This window comes from Macrotis lagotis, chromosome 3, assembly GCF_037893015.1.
Source record: "Macrotis lagotis isolate mMagLag1 chromosome 3, bilby.v1.9.chrom.fasta, whole genome shotgun sequence".
NCBI classification, from domain to species: domain Eukaryota; kingdom Metazoa; phylum Chordata; class Mammalia; order Peramelemorphia; family Peramelidae; genus Macrotis; species Macrotis lagotis.
Window position 1 is genome coordinate 269,169,851 of NC_133660.1, and position 27,708 is coordinate 269,197,558.

Consider the following 27,708-nt stretch of genomic DNA (forward strand, 5'->3'; position numbering starts at 1 on the left):
TTTTCTAAGAGAATAATAAAGTTCTCTGCCCAGTCTCCCAGCTTGGACTTGGAGCTTGGAAGGGAGCTGGCTTAGGACATTCTCATCCTTAAAACTGGAAGGGATCTGGTCATCTGGTTGACATCCTTGAAGAAACTGAAGCAAGTCATAGGTAATGAATGAAGCACAGAGCTTGTCAGTCAACCTACAAGCATTGATTAAATGCTGACTGAATATTGGTCGCTGTGCTAAGTACTGGGGGTCCGAAGAAAGGCAAAAGCAATGTTCCCCATCATTAAGGCACTTCCATATTAATGGCGCAGATAATATGGCAAGTGACTGTGTATATACAAGATATAATTAGCAGAAATGGACAGGAACTTTCAAGGGAAGGCTTTAATGAGGGGAGGAGGGGAGGGGAGTACTGGCAATGACCTCCAGAAGGTGAGATTTGAACTCTCTCTTCAAGGAAGCCAGAGAATCCAGAAGATGATGGTGAGGAGGGAATCAACCGGTGAAAAAGCAGCCAGGATGTTGTGTTTGAGGGATTGTACTGATTGGATTCTAGGGAGGCCAATATATCTGGACTTGGAGGGGGTTGAAGTCTGGGAAGACAGAAAAGGTAAGAAGTGGTCAGTTGTGAAGGGCCTTAACAGCCAAGCAGGGTTTTTTATATTTGATCCTAGGGACAATGGGGAGTCATTGTGCTCACTGGGTAGGGGTTAGCACAGTCAAAATTATACTTTAGAAAGCTCTCTTTGGCAGCTGAGACAAATATGGCTAGGAGTGAGGAGAGAGTTGAAGCAGGGAGATCCTTTAAAAGGGTGTCACAATAATCCGGAGAAGAGATGATATAGGGTCTTTGCCAGGGTTGTGGTTAGGGGAATGGAAGAAAAGGAACACTCAAAAGCAATGTGACCTAGCTTTCAAACTTAGGTGACAAGGAATATAACAGCATTCTTAATCCTGATAGTGATAGGAAGGTTAGAAAGAGGAGAGGATTTGGGGAGAAAGATAAAGTTCTGTTTGGAAGCCTCTGGGACATCCAATTAGGGATGTCCAAATAAGAGGTAATTTTGATGAGCCTGGCAGAGGGCTGGATATATCACTCTAGAAATTGTCTACATCGAGATGATAATTGAACCTACAAGAGCTGAGGAGATCTCCAGTGTGAGGAAGAGTAGAGGGTGAAGGACAGAGGTCATTGGGAAGCATCCATGGGGAGTGGTCCTAATGTATCTGGCAGAGTAGATTGAGGGGTAGTGGTCAGACCAATGGGAGGGGATCGAGGAGAGAACAGCACCATAAAAATTTAGAGAGGAGGGATTATTCAGAAGACAGCAATGTATTGTCAAAAGTGACACTGACTGGGCAGCTAGCTGGATAGAGCACCAGCCCCAGAGTTGGGAGGACCTAAGTTCAAATCTGACCTCAGACATTTAATAATTACCTATCTGTGTGACCTTGGGCAAGTCACTTAAACCCATTGCCTTAAATAAATAAAAATTTAAAAAAAATAGTGACACTGACCATTACACCCTCCTGCCTTACTGAGGATGATTGTAAGGAGTGGGATGAGGGGGGGATGGCAGCCTTGTTTCTATCCCCTTTCTCCCCCATTGACTTAGTGGCTGTCCCCTGGAAAAATTGATTTCCCTATACTAACTGGTTTCATCTTCACCCGAAGGTCAATGAAATGGTGGGAATTTTGTACTTCAAATAAGATAAGAGGGAATGGTAGAAATAATCTGGACTGGTAATGAAGGTCTGAGTTCAAATTCTGATTCCTCAGCATGCTGCCTGCCCATGGACAAATTGCTTAGTCTCTCTTGTCCTCAGCAGAAGAGGACAGCCCAATGGCCTCACCTGTGGGAATTTTTCTTAGGGTCAAATGAGATATTGTAGAAAGCAAGCCCTATCAGGAATGATGACAAGGAGGATGGACAAATGTGATTGAAGCCAGTGAAAGGCCCAGAAAACTCTGAATGGTTAATGTCCTTACTCTATAGGAGAGGGAGTGGAGATCAGCCCAGAGCGACCAGCTTAGAGCCTGGGAGCTGTGAAGAAATATGAGGGAGGGGCTTGGGCTAGAAAGAAGAGAATGGATGCTGGGAGCCTTCAATTATTTCCTGGGGAGCTAGGAGGAAGGGGATTGGAAAGGGTAATCCTGAAGTCTTTGGACAACACCAAAAGGACCTTTGCAGAATTCTGAAAGCAACCCTCAGGTGTCTCCTTTTTCCTGCCTCAGTAATGGGCTGGGCTGAAGAGTGGGGCTGCTAAAGGTCCCACCCTACATTCCCCCTTCCTACTCTCAATAACTTTGTTCTGGGAGGTGGGGATGGGGAGGGAGCCCCCAGGAAATTGGGAGACTAGCTTAGCTAAGGAGGGAGGATTGGGAAGGATCCAAGATTTTTTGTTGTTTGTTTGTTTATTGGTTGTTGAAATGAGATGCTGGGGTTGGGGCTTGGGGGGTGGGGTGAGAAGGGAGGTTCCAAAAAGCTAGGAAACTAGCTCAGCTAAGGAGGGAGAATTGGGAGGGGTCCAATATTTGTAGATTTTGTTTGCTTGTTTATTGGTTGTTGAAATGGGATGCTGGGGTTGGGGTTGGGGGGAGAGAAAGGAGGTTCCAAGAATCTGGGAAACCAGCTTAGCTAAGGAGGGAGGATTGGGAAGGGGCCAAGATTTGTTGTTATTGCTGCTGAGAAGAGATGCTGGGGTGGGGTGGGGGGAGGCCCCAGGAAACAGGGAAGCCAGCTCAGCTAAGGAGGGAGAATTGGAAAGGGCCCAAGATGTGTTGTTGTTTGTTGTTGAGATGTTGGGGTTGGGCTTTGGGGAATGGCAAAGGAGGCCCACTTTCTTTTCCTCCAGAGTGTAAATTCCTTCCTTGGAAGAGGTTTTTCTTTGCTCAGCATTGCCTGAATCAGAGGCTCTTCCTACCTAGTTACTTTGGATGAAGCTGTTGGCTTTCCATACTCCCAGTCTATCATCTGATCCAGCCTTGAGTCCAGTTCCCTGATTTTCCTCTCTGCCCCCCTTCCTCCCCAAGCCCCTAAGAATAGTCCTCAGACTTCTCTCTCTTTTTTCTGCATTTTTCCCCAAAGATTGCCCCAGCCAAAGCATTCTTTCCTAGGTCTAGGGAGGCCCTGAGGTTTTGGGTTGGGGAATGAGCTCTGTTCACCAGACCCCAGACTTCTCAGCTCCTCTGGAAGAAATTCTGATGAGGCAAAAGGAAAGAAGGGAAACTTAGGGGTAGTTTCTTCTGCCTGGTGGACTGAGCCTGGGCCAGGTCCCTCCCAAGTGGGAAGCCAACAGACTTCCTCCTCTGAGCAGGCTTGTTAAACATGGGCTGTTGGCCTGGGAACCAAGGAGTTAAGTATTACCCAGTCATTGGGTGCCTTTCAAGGCTGTAATCCCAGGCCTCAGTCTGCTCCAGGCAGTTTATTATGGAAATAAAACCTCTCCTTCACTACCCTGGGATGAAAGTACAATGCCATTAACCCCTTCTCACCTTGCTTGGGAGAGTAGAGTACAAGTCATTCTCAGACAGAAAATAGATTTTGAGATTTTTTTTTCCTCCTATGCTGACAAAAGAATTAGGAATAAACCATCAACCAGAAGTTACCCTACTGAGTAGTGAGGTTCCTGGCTCATAGTAGGCACTATATAAATGAATATTTCATGACCTTCCCCTTTCTTTCTCTCAGACTCAGGTTCCACAATTGTGGGAATCATTTTGTCTTTCCTTTGAGCAGAAAGAATCTGTCTTGGACATGGAGTTTCCCCTCCTCTAGAAGATAAAGTTTCCCTATCCAGACCTATGGGTATGAAAAAATGGATTTTCCCCCTTTCTCTGTTCAAAATAGGAGAATTCTAGGGAATCTTTCCATTCTAAACTTTGGTACTTTGAGGTTTTGGGTTTTTTTTGGAAAGGCAGTTGAGTACGGTAGACTTAGGTTCAAACCCCAATTCTTGGACTTTTTATGGGATATAAGAGAAAATCTCTCTGACTCTGGACTCAGAAAACCTGTATTCAATTACTGCCTTTGATGCTTGCCTGTGAGGCCCTGGGTGAGTCACTTAATATTTGTGGACCCATCTGTATCATGAGTGCATTGGACTAGATGGATTCAGAGGTCCCTTCCCGTTCTAGGTCCATGATCCTCCTAGCTCTGACACTCAAGATTCTATGTATCTTGTTCGTGTCTCTTCACCTGGGTCATAACTTCTTTGAAAACCAGGATTCTTCCTATATCCCAATAGTTTGGGCCTATTGTTAATGTTCATATTTTATAATTGATTAGGTTCCCTTTAAAGTGTTTATCTCCAGAGAACTTGGGTTAGACAGGATCCACAATGCAGAAAATACAAGGCTTTTGAAGGCAGCAAGCAGAAGGGTCCTTTCTTCTACCAGTGAGACTGGTGGGAGAGAGTCTCTTCTCAGGAACCATCAAGAGTTCCCTGCTTGCTGAGGATTAATCTTAAAAGGAACCCCCTCTGACCCAATTAGTTCAGAGTCAAATTCCCATCATGAACTCTGGTGACCCCAATTCCCATGTCAACATTTTCTTTATGTTCCTCTTTCCCTCTTCCTGGTCACACGACACAATTCAAAATTAGAAAGTATTTATTATGCACAAGCACTGTGGAGAATACAAAAAACCAAAATTAACCAGCCCCTGCCTTCAGGAGTTGACGGTGGTGACTTGGTGAGGAGGGGAGAGAGGAAGGGGAATGGATAAGGAAAGCCTTCATATCAGAGGTGGCAGAAGTCCTAAGGAGCTAGGAACTAGGCCAGAGGAGAGGAAGGTTAGGGGACAATCTTGTGCAAAGGCATGGGAAGTAGAATGCCAGTTATCGATATTCACTGATGATTAAGTACCCAGAATACAAACAAAGAAAAGACACTGGTTTCAAGGAGCTCATAATATACAAACACCATGGAAATAGAAGATATATAAAGGATAAATGGGACATCATCAACAGAGGAAGGTATTAGAATGAAGAAGAATTGAGGTAGGACTTCTTCTAGAAGGTGGGATTTTGTCTGGGAATTGAAGGAAGCCACATACTGGTAACCCCAAGAAGGTCAAGATGGAATATGGTAAGTGTGAGAAGAATAATATCCATTAGCTTGGAGAGAGAGACTGGAGTCCCCTGAAATTGACTTTGAGGGAAGTAAAGGGCACAGGCAGATAGAATTGACAAAATTTTACAAATGCTCAGATGTTGGTAAGAGAGAGTAAAGAAATGAGAATGGTTTCTTAGTTGCTAGACCTGGGTGACGGAAGGATGATGGTGCCATCAAGAGAAATTAAACCAAGTAAGGAGGGTCAAATTTAAGGGGCAAGATAATGGGTTCAATTTAGGATATAATGAGTCTGAGATGCCTCTGGACAAGTAGCTGGTAATATGGAACTCAAGAAGAAGACTGGGGTGGGATATATAGATGTAGGAATCATCTGCATAGAGATGAAGGGCAGCTAAGTGGCACAGTGGATAGAGCACTGGCCTTGGAGTCAGCATGATGAGAGCTTGGATCCAGCCTCAGACACTTGACACTTACTAGCTCTGTGACCTTAGGCAAGTCATTTGAACCTGATTGCTTTGTATCCAGGGCCATCTATAGTCATCCTGTTCAATATCTGGTCACTGGACCCAGATGACTCTGGAGGAGAAAGTGAGGCTGCTGTCATATCACTGCACCCTCCTCCTCAAATCCAGTTCATGTACTGGTCATAGTCTTCTTTGAGAATGAATGACAAATATCATCAGAAACAGAGATGCTCATTGAACCCATGGGAGCTAATGAGGTCATAACAGAGAGAGAGTGCAGAGAAAGAAGAGGACCCTGGCTAGAGGCATGAGGTAAATGTGGGGAATATGCATAGAAGGTCAAAAAGGAAACTGAATAAGATAGGCCTGAGAGGTAGGAAGAGAACCAGGTTTGGGTAATGTCCTGAGAGCCCGGAGAGGAGGGAGTATGTAGGTGGCGAAGAGGGTCAAAATCTCGGTAAAGAAGGACCCAGACCCCAAAAAACCAAAAACCAAAACAAAAAACCAACTGGTTTTAACAATGAAAGATCCATGTTAACTTTGGAGAGAGCAGTCTCATTTGAGGCTGGTTTGGAAATAAGGTTTAGGAGTTGAGAAACAAGTGGGAGTAAAGGAAACAGCAGGAGTGAAGTAAGATAGCTATTTCTGTGGGTTTGGCTATGAGAGGGAGGTGAGTAAAGATAACAGGGTAAAGGGAAGGGTTTTCTTTTGAAGCATACAGGGAATGTCCCTACCCCTTTACAGAAGTTGGGTGGGGTGTTGTCCACATACTGTTGTCTATAATGTCATGTTTTTCTGTAATATTGGTTGATTTAATTGGATTGGTTGGTTTAATTGAATTGAATTAAATTTAATTGGTTTAATTGAATTTGTTTTCTCTTCCTCTTTTTCTTCTCCTTTTAAATCCTTTATTATAAAGGGATGGCTCTCTGGGAGGAAGGAAAGGGAGTGTTTAGGAGGAAGTTTAGGTTAATATAAAACAAAAGATCAATAAAAATCTATTTTAAAAAAAATAGAGGGAATCTGGGGATGCTACACAGCAGGAGGGAACCAGTGGGTAAAGAGATTAAAGATGGTGGCAAGGGAGGAGAGTGGATCAAGGAACATCTAAAGGGGTTTCCCTTAATCAGGAAAAAGGTCACCTTTTCCTCTGAGACTTGGTAAAAGGAGAAGAGAATTGAGGTTGATGGAAAAGGGAGTGCTTCAAGACCTGGTTTTTCAATCAAGTGGGAGATGAGACTCCACTGATTGGGAATGGATCTGGATTGTTGGAGGTCACTGGAGAAGAGGTTTGGGGCAGCTGCTCAAGAGGATTCTGTAGAGAGTAAGAGAAAGCCAGGAGACTTTACTGGGCAGCAGTAATGTTGGGAAAGACAGAGGTGGAGGGTGGAGATTAGATAAAACTAAATTTGCAGAGACTCTAGGCAGCACAGTCTTAGGAATTCTTCTAAGAGGTTTCAGCATAGCATGAAAGTAGGAATAGAGAAGGTAGATGGAAGGGGAACCAGTGTTAGGGCTTGGCAAGGGGTACAGGGATGGATCCAAGGCTGGATAATGGAATGGTGAACTGCTTCCGTTTGAGGTCAGAATTCTAAAGGGAGGAAAGTGGGGGCAAAACAGGAAATGTCCATTCAGAACTGGAAAGAATCTTAGAGACCTTTGAATTGAAACTCCTTATTTTACAGACAAGAAAACATGGAGACAGAAGAGGTTACTCACTTCCCAAGGCTTAACAAATGAGAAAATGTCAGAAGTGGGATAGGAGTCCCAGCTTCCTGACTCCAATTGCAGGACCCTATTCCCTGGTCATAGAGAATTTGTAGGCTACTCTCACAAGTATGATGGACTGGGAGAACAAAGAATGAAGTGATCAGAGGTCAATTCTGAGAAATAAAAATAGGTTTCCAAGGAGTAAGGAAGATGGAGATATGGAAAGATAAGAATTTTGTAGTTAAATAAAGATGGGATATTAGTTTGGGATCATGGAGGTCTAATAATTGCCACTAATGATTAAATCACAGGTGTGGCTCTCCTTGGGTTTTCTTGGGTGGAGAAAAGGGGGTTAGCTCATGGGGGTTGAGGAGGTTGAAGAGATGGGAGACCAGAGTGCTTGAGTTGAGGGCATATTAACCAGTAGTGAGGAGAGATTGGGTTGGATAAAAGATTATGGGCTAGATTCTGACCTCCCTAAAAAAGGAGGGAGAGTGAATGATCTGAAACCATTCTGAGATCAGGTCCAATGGCAAATAGGATATAGGCCCGAATTAGGTCTAAAGTCACATGGATTCTTAGTGGTAGAACTGAGATTGGAACCCATACTCTCAGACTCCCAATCAAATATCCATTATCTTCCCAATGGGCCAGGCACAATCATCTAACCTACCCCATAGCCAGAAAGGAGTCTTCTCTATAACATTCTTCCTACTTTTCACTTGAAGCACTTCAGTGAAGGGAAACCCACCATTTGGCTTTTGGGTACGTTGAAATGTTAGGCAGTGTTTCCTTCAATTTAGTGGAAATCTGCACCTTTCAACTTCCACCCAGTTCTCCGTGTTCTGACTTCTGGGGCCAAGCAAAAGTTGTATTCCAACTCTGAGCCTTCTCTCCTTGCACATTCATCCTAGGTTCTTTCATCATATCCTTCAGTGCTGTGGACATGAGAGCTTCATCACCTTGTTCTCTCTCCTCTCCACAAATTGGGTTAGCCCCATCCCGTTCCTGACTCGTGCTATGTTTGCAGTCTTTCTACCTAATGTCTAACTATGCCTCTTCCATCTTGGATTTATAAAGTTGATTTTTTGAACCAAAGAATAAGACATTTATCCTTAATGAATATCTCATACCTCCTAGTACCAAGAACCTTTTGAATCCTAACTTTTGTGTTAGTTATTCATTCTAACTTGGTGCATATCTTATCTGCAAGTTTGCTTAGAATATCATTTACATCTCTAACACCTTTGACTACACTTCTCCAGTTCCTTCATTTAAGTTTCTTGTGTTCCAGTCTCAATGCCCCTTACCATCCTGATGTCCTTCTCAGGACTTTGACAGTCTTTCTTGATTGTTTCCATTCTCCACCCAAAATTTGCTCTTGGAAATTTTGTGTCCCCAATAGACCTAGCCAGGTATTCAGTAAGGATCCATTAACTTTCATCAGTAAGTTGGATTCAGATTAATCTTGGGGTTTGGCTTTTTTCATTTAGATTCTGATGCTTTTTTTCTGAAATGCCTCCTTTAGTCCTCAAAACTGGGCCTGATTACTTTGAAGATACCTCCACTGCTTTTGCATTCTGGAGGGGACTTTCGCTTCCCTCCAGCTTCCCACAATGCCCTCAAATGGTTTGAAAAGACCATCTAACAGAGTCAGAAGAACTGGGTTCAAATGCGAGTTCATATGCATTTACTCAGGCTTATACAAGTCCTTTCTCCTCTGAGCCTCAGTTTCCCCATATATAAAATGAGGATCTTGGACTAAATGATATCTGGGGGTCTTTTCAAGTGATTCTATGATCCAAATTCTCTCTACCAAAGACTAGCTGAAGTATTAAGAGCAAATCACTTCCCTATCTCTGGATCTCACTTATTTATATTATTTATAATATATTACATTATACTCATAATTATATTAATTATGTTGTTTTATGCAAATATTATTTTAAAATAATTTCTTCTTTCTAAAATAAATTTCCTTATTTATAAAAATAAAATGTTCAACAGAATAGATGATCACTGAGCTTCCTTGGTGCTCTAGCTCTCAGTAAGATGATCCTTGCCCTACTTACTTCCAAAGGTTATTGTGAGGATCAGATCAATTATGCATGCATATTGCTTTGCAAACCCCCAAAGCTCTGTGCTGGGCAGTGTGGGCTACCTTAAGCTTATTGGCCCAAGACAGTAGACCCCATCCAGTTCTGATCCTAGATAGAAAAAAACAAGTCTTTGATGCTAACTTCCTGTTGGCTTTTGACCAGGGACAGAGATCATTTTGGGGGAGGAAATTAGCTAGAAGGATGTTCTTATCTCCATAGTGATAAGAAATCATTGGCACATAAATCGTAGACTTTAGACCCCTTGAGGTGAGCTCCCTTATAATTTACTATAGAGGTAATTTATTGTCAACAAAGAACCTCAAGAATCTCTTGAGCCACTCTCTTTGGTTTATAATTGAGGAAACTGAGGTTAAGAAGGGATTATCATGAGGGCAACTAAGTGGTGCAATGGAAGAAAAAGAAGGAAGAAGAAGAAGACTGGGAAGAAGAAATAGAGTCACACACATACTAGAGAGCTAAAATTCAAATCCAATCCTTCTAATTCTAAATCTTTAGTATTCTAGATTTTTTTGAATTTATTTTTTTTATCTTATAGTGACTCTCCTTTGCCCCATGTACCTTCAGTAAGATATGAAGTGGTAGGAGGCTTCCCTTGGTACAAGATCAGAATGCCTCTGTGGGGCTGAGCCAATACATGGGTTGGCAGATAAACTGGAAAGTCATATCTTGTCATTTATCATCAATCAGGTGAATGCAGCAGGTCCCCTACCAGGACAGTTGCTTTTTTGTCCTTGGAGCCCTGACCTCCTGTAGGAAATTTCTGTTTGTGGAGGTCTTATTTGTGGAAGACCCTGAGTTGAGGAAGAATAATGCCACTTATTCTTCCTTTTTTTGTCCCAAAACTTGTCTGGCATCTTTAGCAGGAAGGAAATGGAGCATGGTTGAGTGATAAGAACATTGAAATTGGAATTGGGTGGGTGAGGAAGCTAATTGTGATTCAGTTGTTTTCAGTTGTGTCCTTGATTCCATTTGGCTAAGATACTGGTTTGCCGTTTTCTTCTCCAGATCATTCTTTTGTTTTTTAATAGATGAAGAAACTCAGCTAAAGTTGTGAAGTGACTTGCCCAGGGTCATACAGATAGGAAGTTTCTAAGGCCTGATTTGAACTCAGATCTTCCTAACTCTAGGTGCATTCAATCCTGTGTTGGGGAACATGACTTCAAAACCTAACTCTGCCATATCTTACCCATGAGACTTTGGTCAAATTATTCTGCTTTTCTGGGCCCTAGTTTTCTCATCTCAAATGAAGGAATCAGACGATCTTGATTCTTTCTTCCTCCATATCTGACTTTCAGAGGTTGACTCCAAAGCAGAAAGAGAGCTTAGTGAGTCTTTATTTTACAAAGGGAGAAACTGAGATCCAGAGAAGACCCATGACCATACAAGCAACCAGTATCACAATCTTTCCAGAGTTTTTGAAGTCACCCCCACCCCGTCATTATCCCCCCAAATCCAACCCTTCTCTTTAATGCAGCACACCCAGGGAGGGGCTGGGAGAGCTGCTCTGCTATGGCCATGCAGACTTTGACCTGCTCTGGTCACATGGATCTCTGTTTGTGTGGGCCTCTTGACAGGTAATAAACTTCCTCCTGAGTCAAAGAGCTTCCTTTCCCCAACCTCTCCCTGTCCCTGCTCTTGAGCTTCTCCACTGTTTTGTTTTCAGTCAGTTCCTTTTGGTGGTCTGTTTATTGTTTTGTTTACTGACCCATATTTCCTTTCAGCATCTGAGGCAGTCTCACATTTCCATTTAATCCAACAAGCTGGTAGGTTGACTATATATGAGCAGCTCCTGAACAAGTCACTTGAACCTCTCTCTTCCTCAGTTTCCTTATCTGTAAAAAAAGGAGGGGTTGTACTCTGGCCTCCAAGATATCTTGAATTAAAATCAGTGATTTTGAGATTCTGTGTTATAAATAAATGCAATATGATTTGACCCTGGGCAGTTCACTTAACCTTGTTTGTCTCAGTTTCTTCAATCTGTAAAATGACCTAGAGAAGAAAATGGCAAACCATAAGAAAATCTCAAAAGGGGTCACAGAGAGTCACACGTGACTGAAAATGAATAATAACAGCAAAATATGATTTTGAAGAGTGGTAGTCTAGTGTAATGGGAGGAAAGCTAGCTTGACCTTTGAGGCAATACAGACTCTGACATATACTGGTAGTGGGGCGTCAGTCTGGTTGTTTAGCCTCCCCATGACTGAGGCAGCTCCCCAAGCTTCTAAGTTGTAGGATCAAATGCTGAATTGCACTACCTCACTTTGTCATGTAAAGAAAGGGAGAGAATCCACCTAGCCAAAGACTTTCCATAAAATATGGAGCTTGGGTTGACCTTTGAAGGAAACTACATTTTCCAAGCCTTAGCTGAGGAGGGAGGAGATTCCAACCCATGACTATCGGGACATGCCACAGAGGAGGGAGATAGAAAACAGAGCTCAGCCATTGGCAGATTCACCAGCCTGGGTGTTAAAGAAGGGGATGATGAGAATGTGAGAGTTTGCAAAGAGCTATCCTCAAAGCAGCCTGCACAAAGTGCTGCACAAAGATGACTGTGACATGAATGGCCTTTGTAGCTGTTTGGAGGGAAGGAAGAATGAGTGATTAAAGGGGAAATTTTTTTTCCAGGGCCAAACACTAAGGAGATGTCTTTTTTACCAGACACTTATCTTCCATAACAATCTTAAGAATCTGAACCAAGAAACAGTTGAAATCCTTACCCCGACACCTACCACCTGCCTAGCTTTGGATGAATTACTTGCCTGGGCTTTACTTCCCTCATCTATAAAATAGGATATTGGACTCAGAACTGGGTGTGGCCTTGGCTATGTGGAACAGATGTGAACTCAGAATACCTGGCTTCAAATTTCAGTTTTGACAAGTAGAAAGTCACTTCATTTTTCTGAGTATCAGCCTCGGTTTCCTTGCTAATAAAATAGAGAATGCTTTCACTTCCTACCTTACAGGGTTATTGGAGAAAACGTTTGTTACACAGATGGGTGTCAAAATATATTAGTATAATTCTGTCTTCTTCCAACCAACCAACCCAAGGTGAAAGGAGGGTCCAAAAGAAAAAGTGTGCTGTAAACAAAATTTTAGAAATGAGGCTTTTTGAAAAAAAAAATTATCTCTGCCCTAACTTAGGGCTGGTGTTGTGTTATTCAGGGACCTTCCCTTGGTTCTGTCATTATCTAATGGAACCGCCCTGACCCCATGACTCTTGGATCTGCAGCTCCCCATCTTCTTGGTGTAGTTTGGCTTAGTATGGGACAGTCTTAAAGAGGTTGTCATTGCTTGTCCTTGTTCTGGAAGAAGATCATGACAACAGGGAGATCATGCCATGACATGCAAGTGAATCGGAGTTAAATAAGGGAGAGCTTGCAAAGTCACCAGCTTTCCTGGGTCTAGCGGCCAGACTTAAATTTATAACTCTGACTTCCTGTCCTCCTGGATGAGGAGGAGGGGAAGGTCTTAACCTGGAAAAAGTTTTATGTCCCTTTACTTCCACCCTTGCCCCCTACCTATCCCTTGGAAATAAATGGATACTTCCATCATAGTTGAAAAATCTTTATCAGTCTGACTTACACCCCCTTTTCCCTCCCTAGTAACTGTCTCATTGTGGCTTCTCCCTTAATCTGAAAGCCAGTTGTGGCCACCTTCACCAACCCCAAGAGCATCAGTTTGGTTTATCAAGACAGTTTAAGGAGCACACCACCCAGGTCTATCAAGTTCCTGTTTTGGACTGAAACTGCCATCCACACTGAGATTCTGTGACCCACTAGGGTCCACTTTGTAGATTTGCCAGGCCAGCAGAATGAGAAATGTGTGCCAGACTTTCTGGGTTGGGGGGATTTAGAGCTTCATTTTCTCTCCAAATAATCCTGTATTTGGAATTTCATTACTGGTTTACAGTATTGCAACTCTATTTCAAGTATTAGCACTCTCTTCCTCTCAAAATTAATCTGTATTTACTTTGTATATATTTTGTATTCACTTACTTAGGTACACATTGAACCTCTCCTACCTCCAGTAAGCTCCCTGAAGGCAGGCGTCATCTATTTCTGGTTTTGTAACTCTAGCACCTGGCACCAGCTTGTAGGCTTAACTATATCCTTAACTTGTTTCGATCTCGTGAAATTATTTTCTATGTGCTTTGTATTACTTCCTATGCAGTTTGCATTTACTTACATAATTACTGTACCCTATTATAACCCTTCTCCAGTAGAAAGACTATATCTTTTCGGAGGGCAGGGACTTTTTTTTTTTGTTTTGTTTTTGTATTTTCAAAACCTAGCACAGTGATGGTGCATTTTAGTTGCTTATTTCTGTCCCTTCCCCCACTGGGTGTCTAATAAATATTTGCTACATATACTTAATATATTGACAGCCCCAGAGAAGATATGAAAAATCATAGGGTCTGGTTCTAGAAAAGGGATCTTTGGCCCCATGCTGTTGAGTCAATTTATTTGATCTAGGGATCCCCTGGCCTAACTCTTCTTTTTCTTTGCTTTAGGGGGAAGGGAAGCATTTACCAATTACTTTTTATTGATACAAATTGCTTTCACCCATTGTATAACCCACCCCTACCCTCAGTTTCATGTTCTACACATAAAGTATGAACTGAAAGGCAGTCACTTTAGTCAGATGACTGAAGAGTGATGGCAATCAATAATGAACATAGTCTCAGACTTTGGTACTTTTCCACTTGTTCAAAGAAATATAGACAGGTGCTTTATCTTTATTAAGTTAAAAACCAACATTGTTCGTTGTTAATTGGTTGACTTTCTATTGCCCCATGTCATTTATTTTCATCCAGGATGGATCTCTTCAACAATGGTTGTTTGATCCATCCAAGTGAGAAGAAAAAGTCACAGTTACAAAGGAACCTAAAGTAGAAAGGGATAGATACACATTTGTGAAATTTTGTCTTTAGTGAAGGCAGATTAAGTGGGAAAGTGAAGAAAAAGGTGCTTGTTCACATATCATAAAGCAGTTCTTTTTTTTCTTTCTTTTTTTTTGTTTTTTTTTGCAAGGCAATGGGGTTAAGTGGCTTGCCCAAGGCCACACAGCTAGGTAATTATTAAGTGTCTGAGGTTGGATTTGAACTCAGGTCCTCCTGATTCCAGGGCCATTGCTCTATCCACTGCGCCACTTAGCTGCCCCCAGAAGTTCTTTCTAAAAAAATTATTATTAAAGTGTCAAGTCCTCCTTGAGTCATCCCATGAAGCTCATGTTGTTAAATATTTAAAATATATGCTATTAAAAAGAAAACATTATATTGAAATAGTGAGTACTTAATTTTTTTTTGCAAGGCAGATGGGGTTAAGTGGCTTGCCCAAGGCCACATAGCTAGGTAATTATTAAGTGTCTGAGACTGGATTTGAACCCAGGTACTCCTGACTCCAGGGCCGCTGCTTTATCTACTGTGCCACCTAGCCGCCCCTTAATATTTTTTTTTAATGGAGCTACATTAAGCTTCCAGTTAGGGCAATGTAAGATAGAAAAATATTTGACTTGGAGTGAGGAACAGCTTGGGTTCAAATTCTGCCTCTGATACTTCCTACCTGTATGGCCTTGAACAAGTCACTTAACTTTTAGATCTCAGTTCCGTCATATGTAAAACTGGTGATAACTGCAATCCCATTCTCCTGTTTTGCCAAGAGGCACCATGTACCATAGAGTCATAGGTGAACTGACCTCTCTGAGGCTCAGTTTTCCCATTTTTAAATTGATGGATTCTAATTCATTGGCCTCTGAATTTCCTTCCAATTCTATGAAAAGTGATTTGTAGGATCACAGATGGAAAGATCAGAGGATTTTTGGGGTCATCAATCATTATATGGAAGAGCAAATTGAAGCAGAGAAAGATGGAATAATTTGCCTAAACAATGACAAAGACAGGATTTAAACTTATCACCTCACTCCAAATCTCCCATTTTTTCTATTATACATGGTCATGTCTGAGACCACTCTGTTAAAAACTTTAATTTTTGTGATCAGCAATTGTTAGAAAAATGGTATTTGAATGACCTCTTATTATATTTAACTTTTCTTTCCTTTACCCCATCCCCACCTTCCGGTGGAGACATTGCCATTCACTTAGTGCCATTAACCCAGAGTACCTCCTTCTTAGTCTTCAGAATAGTCAGGGTTTCTATCTTGCAGGCTTCCTAGCCCCAAGATGAAAGCCCATGTTAATGCTCTCTGTGATTCAGACATACTTGTCTTCCTGGCAGGGAGCCTGGCCTTTTGGGGAGGAGCCCACGTTCCTTTCCCAGCCCAGTCCCTGCCTTACCTTGGGGAGATCATTGCCCTCCTTGTTTGCCCATTCTGCACCACCCACTCCGATTTCCACCAAGCATGGTTTGGCTGCTGGTGGCATGAGGTAGAAATGTCTGAACTTGAAGGAAATACATTGGTGAAGCATGAATCATCTGTAACTCTTTTCTGGCCTTTCCAGCATAGGGGAAGGTCCTTGTCCCATGTCCTGCCCTGGTGATAGGACCCATCTGAGACTGTAGTTTCCATTGAGATGAGAAGGGATATTGGAGAGAACCCTAGTTATGAGGAAACATGGTTCTGTCATTAACTGTGTGACCTTGAGAAAATGATACTCAAACCATAAAGAGAAGGAATTAGCTTGTCTCGCCATAACTTTCTAGGGAAGTCTGTGGTTTTTCCCTTGGACAGAACCTACACCTCCAGCCAGGCATTACTTACTGGCTTGTCATGAAATTTTCTGCTAGGAGAAACCTTAGAGATAATTCAGCTCAACAGCCCTGGTCCCCTTCATAGAAGAGAAACTGAGTCCCAGAGAGACTGAGGGACTCAGTAGAGATAGGAAAGTAGAAAAGCTGGGATTTAACTTAGGTTGATGGATTCTTAGATCTTCTATCCAACTTGATGAAGACAAACTTTATTTCAGTCCAGGAATTAACCTAGAAACTGAGGTGGGTGGGTGGGGTAGACATGAAGTGTTAGACCGGTTCAGAGGTTATTGTGATGGAAAAGTGGAAGCACCCTTCCTAGACCAAAGGCTTTGGGTTCTTTCTGTCTCCTGGACTACCTCTTCATAATTAGTCATCATGAAACCAACCCCGAGCGAAACTAAGCTTTCTGAGTACAACAAAAATCTATTTTAACCGAGGTCTGAGGGTATTTTTATGGGTGTGGAAGGGATAAATTTTGCCTATTTGACCTTGAGTAAATTGCTGAACCTTGAGAGACCTCAGTTTCCTCACTTGTAAAATGAGGGGATGGGTCTAAGATGTCTTCCGAGGCAGTGGTGTCAAATTCACAAAGAAAAATTCCTCTGTGTTACATATTAACTTGTTGTTCAGTTGTGTCTGACTTGTCATGATCCCATGGACCAGAGCACTACACTATTATCCATAGGGCTTTCTTGGTAGGAATACTGGAGCGTTTTGTCATTTTCTTCTCCAACCTATTTTACAAATGAAGGAACTGAGGCAAGCAGGGTTAAGGGACTTGCCTAGGATTACCCAATATCTGAAGTCTGATTTGAATATCCCTGACTCTGGACTAGCCATCTAGTTATATTGACTTAGAAAACCACAAATGAACATTTTCTATGTTGTATTGTATTTTTATTTATTTTGTTAAACACTTTCCAATTCCATTTTTTAAACTGGCTTAAGTGCATTAGGAAATTGGACTTTGAGTTTGACACTTCTACTCTGGTTCTAAATCAATGATGGTGTGACTTGTGCTTGAATCCTATCTTTGCTAGCCATTGTCAATCTGAATTAATGAATTCTACCAAAGGAGCAAAACCTGGGATCTTTAATGAAGGCAAGGGAATTGCAATTGGGACTACCACTCAGCACCAAAGTATTGGAGTGCCCAAGAGGGGCAGCTGATGTATTTTATGGGATGTATATCTCAACCTAGCTGGAATCCATGAGAAACAAAGTCTTGGGAAGCTGCTGTAGAAGTTATTTTGCCTGATAACCAAAAGCTCACAGAGAAGACTGGAAGAGGTTAGGGAGCGGGAACATCTGGTCAGATAAGGGGCTCCTTTATTTTATTTTTGATTGCTCTCTGGCAATTCACAGCTCTGGGATTAGGCTAGGTCAATTGATAATCTGTACAGTCAATTAACCACCTGTGTGACTTTAAGCAGTTTTAGGGCCTAAATGAATGAATAGGACTAGAGTAATCTTTCTGTTAACTAGTATTAACCAAGCTCTTAGTGTCAGCCACTTTGCTAACTAAGCCCAGTGATACAAAGAAAAGAAAACATTGTCCCTGCCCTCAAAGAGCTTATATTCTAATGGGAAGAGATGCCATGTAAATAATTTATAAATATCGACTAATATCTACTAATAACATGTCTCAGATGGTCCCTGAGGCCCCTTTCAGCTCTTTGATGCAAGGTCAGGAGACCTGGATGGATCAGGTTGGAGATTTTCCACACCCCCAATTCTCTAGCCCAGATGCTCTAGCCTAGAGAGATCCTCAAGAAGTTAGCATTCCATGGGGCAGCTAGGTGGCACAGTGGATAGAGCACCGGCCCTTGAGTCAGAAGGACCTGAGTTCAAATCCGACCTCAGACACTTAATAATTACCTAGCTGTGTGGCCTTGGGCAAGTCACTCTTAACCCAATTGCATGAAATAAAAAAAAAATTTAAAAAGAAGTTAGCATTCCTAGTCTCAGCTGAGTGACCTGTCTTGGTCTTCCCAAGTGATCTTGCCCCTGATCCTTTTCTGGCCCCAGTGGAGTTCCTAGCTGACTGCCCTTGTTCCTCATAAACTTGACCCCTTCTTGGTGGCCAACATCTCTTTCCAGGGAGGCAGAGCTGGAAACAATGAGTGGAAGTTACCAAAAAAAGGCAAATTTCCACTGAAGGATATATTTCCTCCTTGTAATTATTTATCCAGGAGCATGCGCTGGTAAATGTTTAACAACTGGCTCTAAGTGGGGGGAATTGTACTCAGAACACACTTTGAAACTTAATCTGCACTATTCATAATTTTTTCCCCTTTACTTTCTTAAGTCTAGATAATCAACAAAACAGTAGTTTGAGTCCTGATTTCCTGAGGTGTAAAAGCTTCTACTGAAAATGTAAAGATAGGTTCCAACTCTGTGATGATCCAAAAGGGGAATGGACTACTTTGGGGGAGGAAATAAATTCCAATAAATGCATGTGCATATATAAATCTATAAAATCAAATATATATACCTACACACAGATGTGGGTCTATGTATAGAGGTGTGAGTTTAGGATAAATATAAAAAATATAAATATAAATTCATAATGATCATTAAAAACTACCTTTGCACATAGAAGGAAAAATAAATAAAAGAGAAAAACAAACAGATAAACAAATACATAAATAAATTCATGGTAGTTAAATGCAAGAGAACTTTGGAGCACTAGCTAGTGAGGGAATGGGGAAAGGCTACAAGGTATATCTTGTAGGGTAAGAATGAACCTGAAGTGAGAATGGAGCTCATTCCACGCCTAAGGAGATAGTTGATATAATGGCACCAAGACAAGAGAGGGAGAAGGCTGGACCAGAAGAGCCTGATGGAAATATGATGAGAGACTTAAAAGATAGATTGGGGTCCAGGCGTTAAGGCTTTAAATTCTTAACAAAGGAGATTTTTTATTTGTTGTCCTGGAGAAAATAGGAAGCCACTGGAGTGAATTAGAGAGGGTAGAGACATGATTTTATATATATATATATATATGAAAGGAAAATCACCTTGATTGCAGCAAGGAAGATGGACAAAAATGGGACAGACTTGAAGTATGCAAGGAGACCAATGAACAAGTTATTGCCATGGTCCAAGGACCTTTCTGACTCTGGGTGATTTACTTAATCTCTAAGCACCCTCAGGAAACTAAGGCCCCCTAACTTGAGGAGCTGGTGCTGGTCTGCCTTGGCAGAAGAGGTCTCCACTCTGGGGGTTCCGCACACTGATAAAATTCCAACACAAGGCAAAATAAACTTGCTTAGCATCTATACTCAGCATATATTGTGAAATATAGAGAGAGTTGTTAGCACATCTCCTCAGGCTCTGGTTGGTCCCTGAGGGAGCTTAGGGAAGTATTGGAAGTGGTATTTCCTGGTGGGAGGCTAGGAAAATTGGAGTCTAATCCTGCCCTTGATCACCTTGGCAAAACCTCAACATTTCTAAGTCTAGATTTCCCCATCTGTGTGATAAAGGGTTTGAACCAAGTGGTATAGTGGGTGGAACACCATGACTGGAGTCAGGAGGACCCAAATTCAAAAGAGGTGACCGAACCACTGTCTTCCTCAGTTTCTTCAACTTAAAATGGAGATTGTGATGGCACCAATCTCCCAAGGTTGTGTGCTTAGCACAGTTCTGATACAATGTAGGTACTCTTTCCCTAGTCTTCTAAGTCTGCTTTCAGCTCTAAATCCCATCAATTTAATTGTATGAGGAAGTTATGGGACTTGGGGCACAATATAAGATAGTGGAAAGAGGGTTGGATTTGAAACCAAGGACCAGACTTTCTTTCAATCCCTTTCTCTGCTTTACCTTGGGTAAGGTATTTCCCTCTGTGGACCTCAGTTTCCTCATCTGTAAAATGAGGGGGCTGGCTTGGAGGATTTCTAAGGCGCCTTCCTGACCGTGAGAACGCTTCCACCTGCTTGCCTGACCTCCCCTCCAGTATATACAATGACCTGATTATGTTGCCAAGATCACAAAATTTTTGTTTGATAGAAAGGAAAGTAACAGCAGTCTAAGGGGAAACCACCCATTTCCTGTAGGAGATAGAAGATTAAGAGACTGAGACTATTGGTAAATGAAACCCAATAATTGGGCCTGGAGGCCTTCTTGGAGAGGTAGGCAGTGAGACAAGACTAAAGGGGAAAGCTCTGGGTCTTGGACTCTTCTGAGTTGTGGGATGGAGTAGAAGGCAATTCTGGATAGGGCTTTCCAATGTCCAGTCACCAACCCTGGATTTCTAAGATGATCTTAGTGTGACATCCACCCCCCTCCATTTGCCTGAGCATTAGATCCTGAGCATCTCAATGCAGAGCAAAGTGGGTAGGGAAAAGGGTCCCCTGAGGACCATAGGAAGGAAAAATTTCCCAGAGCTCTTTCTATTTTTTCTCCATTCCTGCCAAGGAAGAAGATAAACACTAAGACTGGCCTCCTTATCCTGGTGCTCTGGGTCATCCCGAGGTTTGGCAAGGGTCTGGGAAGGTGGAGGGGGGGAAAGACTGGAGTCTGGGTGACTCACCAACAATCGGACAGGTGTTTGGAAAGGGACTCGATTCTGGTGCCCAGGTCACAGCCAGGGCCCACATTCCTCTCTACCCCTTCACCTCCTAGCTCTTGCAGCTGTTCCAAGGGGCCAGACCAGTTGTTCCATGTTGGGGAGGCCAGCTGCTGGCTTCCACTTTCCCTGCTTCCTGGTCTCCAGACAGTCTGGATCTCCACATATCTCTACATATTCCAGCTCTTGTGACCTGCAGGATTAGGGAGGCCAGGAGGTTCTATTGAGAAAGCCGTCTGTAGTTCAACTCCCTCCTTAACTGCCTGTGACTGTGTGACCTGAGGCAAGTCTCTCAGTTCCTCCCCAGAAGAGAGTAGATATTCCTGCTTCACTGTCACCTCATGAGGCTGCCAGAGGGCAAATGCTTTGTCAACTTTAAAGTTCATAGGATAATAGGTTTAGGGTTGGAAGGGACCTTATTTATCATCGAATTCAGCTTCCTCATTTTCAGAAGATACTGGGGTGAGGGAGGGTGAGTCTCTTGGTCAAGGTCATCCAGCTAGTAAGTATCTGGTTCCAAGTCCAGGTTTCTATTTTATCGGATCACAGAATTAGTGGTTTGTGAAGCACCTTTCCTTTCAATAATCTTATGAGATAGGTGGTACCATTTTACAGATGAAGCAACAGAAGGTCAGAAGTTAAAGTGACTTGCCCATGGTCATAGAACTATAAAAGTCTCGGGGTGAGATTCGAACTTATGTTCTAACTCTAAGGCCAATCGTATGCTTTTTGCTGTCTATTTTACCACACTGCTCCCATCATGTATGGGACGAGCTTTGAGTATTGGTTCTATCTATGACTATCCATCTTTAGTGGAATGGATATTGGTGGCCCCAGTGGTTAGAATCCCTGATGGACCAGAGCTCCCAATAGCCCTGGGACAACATCTTGAGACAGACATCCTTGACAAGAGTATCTCACTCATTTGCCTTCTCTCCTCTCCCTAGGGCCTGTGACAGTGACAAAGGATGGGGTCCGGCTGCATCAAAGTCACCAAGTATTTTCTCTTCCTCTTCAATCTGCTTTTCTTTGTAAGTACATCAAACACTCCTCCATTTCCCTCCCATGGGAAACCTTCTCCCATCCTCAGAGGCCAAGGCCAAGAACTGGTTATTTCTTCTTTAATTTGGGGTAAAAGAAAGCATCTTACTTGGGATGGAGGAGAGGACTGTTGAGAGTGGAACTATGTGGACCAGGGGAGAATTAAAGATGAGGAGACAGGAGATGCAGTATGGGGTGGGGAACCCTGAGTTGGTGTAGGACCTGTGACCTGTGCTGATAGGCAGGCCCTGTCACCCCTCTGATTTCCTTTTCCTGACTTGCCTTTTTTTTCACTTTTTTACCCTTTCTTTTACCCTTCTCTTCCCCCAGTCGCATCTCTTTCTGCCTCAAACTCTCATGTTTCAATTTTGGTTCCTTTCCCCAGTGAGGAAAGTTCTATCTCATGTTTTGGGGAACTCTGAGTCATTGCCCTACTGGGCTTGAGGCTTGAGGGGGAAGGTTCCTTTTTCATGGTTAGCCAAAACCCATGTGCTGTCATGACAATAGAACTCAGACACCCGCAGGGAAGGGAGGCCTCACTGCAGGGAGGACTTCACCCAGGAGCCCAGCTGGCACCTTTGGGGTAACTGTCCTGAATGGCATCTTCCTCATTTTCTGTTTTGTCACCCCTTAATATGCCTTAGCCTTTGTTGTGCCCCTATAGGCCAGAGGGCCAGTCTGCTGGAGCAGAAGCCCAGATGTTGGCTCTGTGGCACATCTGGATCTTATTTCCCAGGGTTTGGGGTTTCCCTCCCCCTTTCAAGGCAGACAGAGAATACCCCTGCCCTGAAGCTACCAAAATTCCACTGAGCAGTAGTCATAGGGTGGCTTTTGACATCCCTGGGATAAATTTTTAAAGGACCATCTCTACTCTGAGGGGTTAGAGCAGTTGCCCTCCATTATGTGCATAGTCAAATATTTTATGTAGTTATGGTATATAGTAGGTATATAATAAATGTTTATTGATTGCTTGGGGATACAAATATTTAAGTGAAACAGAACTTACCCTCAAACATTCAACAGGTTGACATAGAAAAACTGCAAGGTCTATAAAATATCAAAAGGTGTGTGTGTGTGTGTGTGTGTGTGTGTGTGTGTGTGTGTGTGTGTATGTGTGTCTAGGGGTTGCTCTCACCTATGTAAACACTCTAATGTTTTATGTATTGTTCATAATGTTTGTTGATTGATTGACTGGGGATAAAATATTTAAATGAAACAGACTTTACCCTCAGTCATTCAACAGGTTGACATAGAAGTAAATAATTTGCAATCTCTATATGAAATCAAAAAGTAAGTGTGTGTGTCTGTGTGTGTGTCTGTGTGTGGTGTGTTTACACAATAGTTGAGGAGTCAGGAAGGCCTCTTGAAGGAGGTTGCACCCTTGAGGAGACCCTTGAAAAGGAGCCAGTCCTTCTGTTGCTACATATGAGATGGTGCTGGTGTCATGGGAAGACAGGTAGGCCCATCTTGTAGTGCTGGGTTTGGTATCAGGGGACTTGGATTAAATCCCTGTTCTGCTGTTTTCTACATGTGTGACCTTGGATAAGTCACTTATCCCCTGGGCCTCAGCTTCCTGTTGCTTTTATTTTCTTCTACCAAGGAGAGGGTTGGACCTGATGGTATTCAAGGTCCCTCCCAGGGTTTAATCCATTATCCTATGAACTTTCATTGTTCCTAGGAGCTTGGGCCTCTCCCAGTTCCCAAAGATTACCAATTATGCTGATTTCATGGTTGTTCCAGGGAGTATTTGGTGGGAGTAAAGAAAGGAGAAAGGGAAGGAGGGGGACCCTGGAAATCTGGGGGCTCCTGCCTGGACTCTGGCTTGGCCTCAGCAGGTCCTGAGGCCCAGGGAGGGCAGGGAAGCCTCTGTTTGTCTCCCACACAATCACACAATGGGTATGTCGCTGCCCTGCCCTGCAGTAACCCAGCTGAGGTTCCCTCCCCAGGGCTCAGCTCTGGGCACTGTGCCCTCCTACCCGCCCTGGGACTAGCCTTCTGGGCCCACAAAGAGTTGGCCTGGAGCTGCTAGGATGGGGAGGGAGAGGACAGAATGACTCCAGCTCCTGAGCCAAAGTATTTTCCCACATTTTGTATGGTGGGGAGAGGAAGACAAGGCAGAAGAGAAAAAAAGATCCCCCTCCCCTCCATCAAACTCCCCCAGAGAGCTGAAGGGGGCAGAGAGGGGGGCCTTGAACTGCCGGCCCCAGCACTGCACAGCCGGTCTCACCCCACCAAGACTAGGATGGGGGCCTCTCCTGGCCCAGCTCAGGGGTGACGTGCAGCAGCTGGGCTCCGGCTCCTTGCTCTGGCAGGACTGACTGCCTTAAAGGGCCAGTAGGCCAGGCGGGCACTGGGGGTGCCGGGGCAGAGAGCAGTCTGCCCTTTTGGGACAACAGCTGGTTGGATCCCAAGAGTATTGGGTGGGAGGAACTCTGGTTCCATGATGTGGAATTGTGGATGATGAGAATAATGATCGCAGTTAGCTTTCATATGGTTCTCTTTAAGGTTTGCAGAACTATCTTCTTTTTCATTTTATATCCTGAACCTCTGCCACTTGGCAGAACCCCCTCAGGAAAATGTTTTTCTGTGCATAAAATGAAATTCAAAGAGTTGCAAAGGAAACCAATTCTATTAAAATGGAGTTATCCAAATTCACTCTTTTAAAAGTTCACAGAGCCCAAGGTTAAGATTACTTGTTCCGAGGTGCATGGGCAGGTGGCTCTCTGAGCAAAGATAGGCATCTTTTCCCCCTATTTTGACATTTTGATGGATACCAGTGGCCACTTCAGAGCTATTTGCTATGTAGTGTTGAAAAAGCTGCATATTCTTTCAGGTACTCATTTGGAATTTTGGTCCTTAGAACAACCCGGTAAGAGAGGTGTTTTTGACAATCATCCATTTTACAGATGGGTAAATAGAGGCTGCAAGAGATTAAGAGATCAGTCCAGTCACACATTTAATAAATGTTAAACTCTAAGGACTGCAAAGTGGCACAGTGGATAGAGGGCTGGGCCTGGAGTCCAGAACACATATTATGGCTGAATTCAAATCCAGCCTCAGATACTTAGCAGCTGAGTGACCCCGGGGGAGTCACCCCTGTTTGCCTTGGCTTTCTCATTTGTAAAATGAGCTGTAGAAGTCTGAAATGACTGAACAGGATTCAAACTCAATTCTTTCTGATCATTCCCCGACCAATACTCTAGGTACGGTGTTACCTAATTGCTTCATCACAATGAGGTTTTGACAGCCACCATGGGATGCTAGACCTTGAATTGGAAGGGACCTGTGAAGCATAGAATCATGGATGTAGTGCTGGCAGAGACCCTGGATCATCAAGTCTTCTCCCACCCCTCCCCCATACTGTAGACAGGACACTGGGGCCCAGAAAGGCACAACATCTTGGCCTAACATTCCACAAGCAGTAATTAGCAGAGCTGGGGGTTGGAACTAGGTCCTCTGACTCCAAGGTCGACTTTCTTGCCACCGTGCTGCCTTATTGGGGAGGTCTTTGACCTTTAATAGAAGGGATGGTCAGACATCTCGTCACCCCTCCTGCAAAAGTGAGAGAGGTCCCATCTTGAACAGAGGCAAAACCTCTAGGAACTTTTCACAACCTGACTCTAGGTTTTGCCAAGGCAATTTGTTAAAGAAAGTGGTACAGATTGCAACTAAACACTTGGAAAAAAGAAAGTTTCAACCTTAAAGACGTGCAAATTGGAATAACTCCAAGTGGCCACTCACATCCATCAAAATGTCAAAATAAGGGAAAATGATCTTGTTTTGGGGAACTACCCGGCAGTGTGCTATAAGAGAGGAAAAATAATCATTCCTTTATTAAAAGAATCCCATTACTGGAACAGAGAGGAACCATAGTGCAGAAAGTATAATAAGTCAGCAAGCATTTATTTAGTGACTACTATGTCCCAGCCTGGGAATACAAGTATGAGTGGAAAGAAAGACAGCTCCTCCCCTCAAGGAGCTTATATTTTGATGGTAGGAGCTTTGACGGTCGTAGGATGACTTTCAAAAGGAGGAAGTTATAACATCTTCTGGGCCTCATAAAATAAGGGGATTGGATGACATGACTTCTGAAAATTCCTTCCAGCTCTCTGATCCCAATTCCTGTCGATCCTTGTGGGGTACTAGGGAAAGGGGAAGGTATCTTGGGTGCTGGCCACTTGGGGAGCAGCCCTGTTGTCTAAAAAGATTAGAAACATCAAAGAATAGAGTGGACTTATGGTCCTTTACTCTCCAGAGGCCCTAGATGGGCCTTGATGATTTTCTGCTTGGGTTTCTATTCAGGAGTTTCACTGCTCATTCTGTATAGGAAATCCCCTGAGAAGAATGATCTGGTGTCTGGCATGCATGGGAGGAATGGAGGCCCCTGCATAGGGAAGGAGAGAGAAAAGGGGGGAGAAGGGCTCAACCAGTTGGTGAGTCCCCCCTTCATCCTCTCTATTACCTCTGTTCAAGATGGAGAGTCAGGTGTCAACTGGGGCTCACACAAATCTGGGGGAGGGAGGTCAAGGAGACCTCATTTTCTGGGGCATGCCCAGTGAGTGACCTGATCTCCCAGGTCCTGGTTCTATCTCTTGCTCATTATCTGACCAAGGCACCAGCCCAGACAGAAGGTGGAGCCTAGAATGGGACTGATTAAGAGCTGTTGCCAGACTCATCTGGCAGAGACCAACTTCCGCCTCCATTTTCCTCTCCACCCCTCATCTCCCTCAGACTTTGAATCCTTTGTTTATTCCCATAGTGGACTGTAACTTCTCTGTTTGGCACTTGGAACTTTTCACAACCTGACTATGGCTTACCTTGTCATACAGTACCTTCCTCCAAAAGCTCTAAGGTCCTGCCCAACCAGTCAATATTCCCCCTCCCATCTCCTTCCAGCACTTGTATACCCTGCCTCCCAAACTTGGAAGCTCTCCATCCTCAAAGACTCAACTCCATCATCTTCTGCAGAAGGTCTTGAATGGTCCAGTCAGTTGCTAGCTGTGTGACCTTGGGCAAGTCACTTCACCCTGACTGCCTCACATCCAGGACCATCTCCAGTCATCCAGATCTATATCTGGCCACTGGTTCCAGATGGCTCTGGAGGAGAAAGTGAGACTGGTGACTTAGCACAGTCCCCCCTCACTCAAATCCAATTTGTGTACTTGGCATCAGCTCCCTGATGTCATGATCTTCTTTGAGAAGGAAGTACAACCATCAGTGCTTTCTTAACCCTTCAAGGTGATCTTGTGAATGTATTCTCTCTCTCTTTCTGTCTCTGTCTCTCTCTGTCTCTCTGTCTCTGTCTCTCTCTCTCTCTCTCTCTTACACACACACACTCTCTTTTTCCTTCTGACTTTTTTTCTCTCTTCATACAAGCACATATATTTGTACATAGATATATGTCTGTGTTATTTCATATTTATGAATGTGAAATAACTAAACATTGTACCTCTCCTAATGCTTTGCATAGAGCAGTTGCTAAGTAAAAGACTGCAGAATCATGGGATTGTATTGTGCTAGAGAAGCCGAAGTAGCTGAACCTTCCCCTGGACCATGTTCCCACCATGGACCTTGGGGTAGGGTCTCAAATTCAGGAGTGATGGAACCCTAGAGAGGACCTGCCTGAATCCTGAGACACAGAAAGATTCCCCCTCCCAATGTCCCCAGGCTTCCAAATTGAACTCCTCACTGATTTGACCTTGACTTGAGCCTACTCAGCTCTGATGGACTTGGGTGGACTTGTTGAACTTGCAGGTGTCCCTCCTGAGCTAGCCTACAGAAAGAGCTGCCTGGGGAGGTTGGGAGTTGGGGCCATTTCCTTTCTCTGACTCCTAACCCCAACTAAGGAGTCTGGAGAATATGGGCTCAATTTTTTTTATGATTATTTTTTTTTCCGCCCCTTGCTCCCACCCTTTTTTTGTTTGTCAGTGTGGTTTTTGAGAGAAGGGGTGTTATCCTTCCTTGTTGTCTGAAGGAGCCAGTGTGCCCATTTCCCTTTCATAATCTAGGAGGTTCCTGCTAAGACAATGGC

At 43.4% G+C, this 27,708-nt stretch overlaps 1 protein-coding gene across 1 annotated transcript in view; it reads left to right on the forward strand.

Annotated features, from left to right (window-relative positions):
* Positions 1–27,708, forward strand: part of CD82 (CD82 molecule) — a 76,372-nt gene that overhangs the window by 19,344 nt on the left and 29,320 nt on the right. Inside the window, exon 3 of the mRNA XM_074230512.1 lies at positions 21,584–21,667. Coding sequence (XP_074086613.1) covers positions 21,605–21,667 — 63 coding nt within the window. The 5' untranslated portion in view covers positions 21,584–21,604. The remainder of the gene's footprint in view (positions 1–21,583; positions 21,668–27,708) is intronic.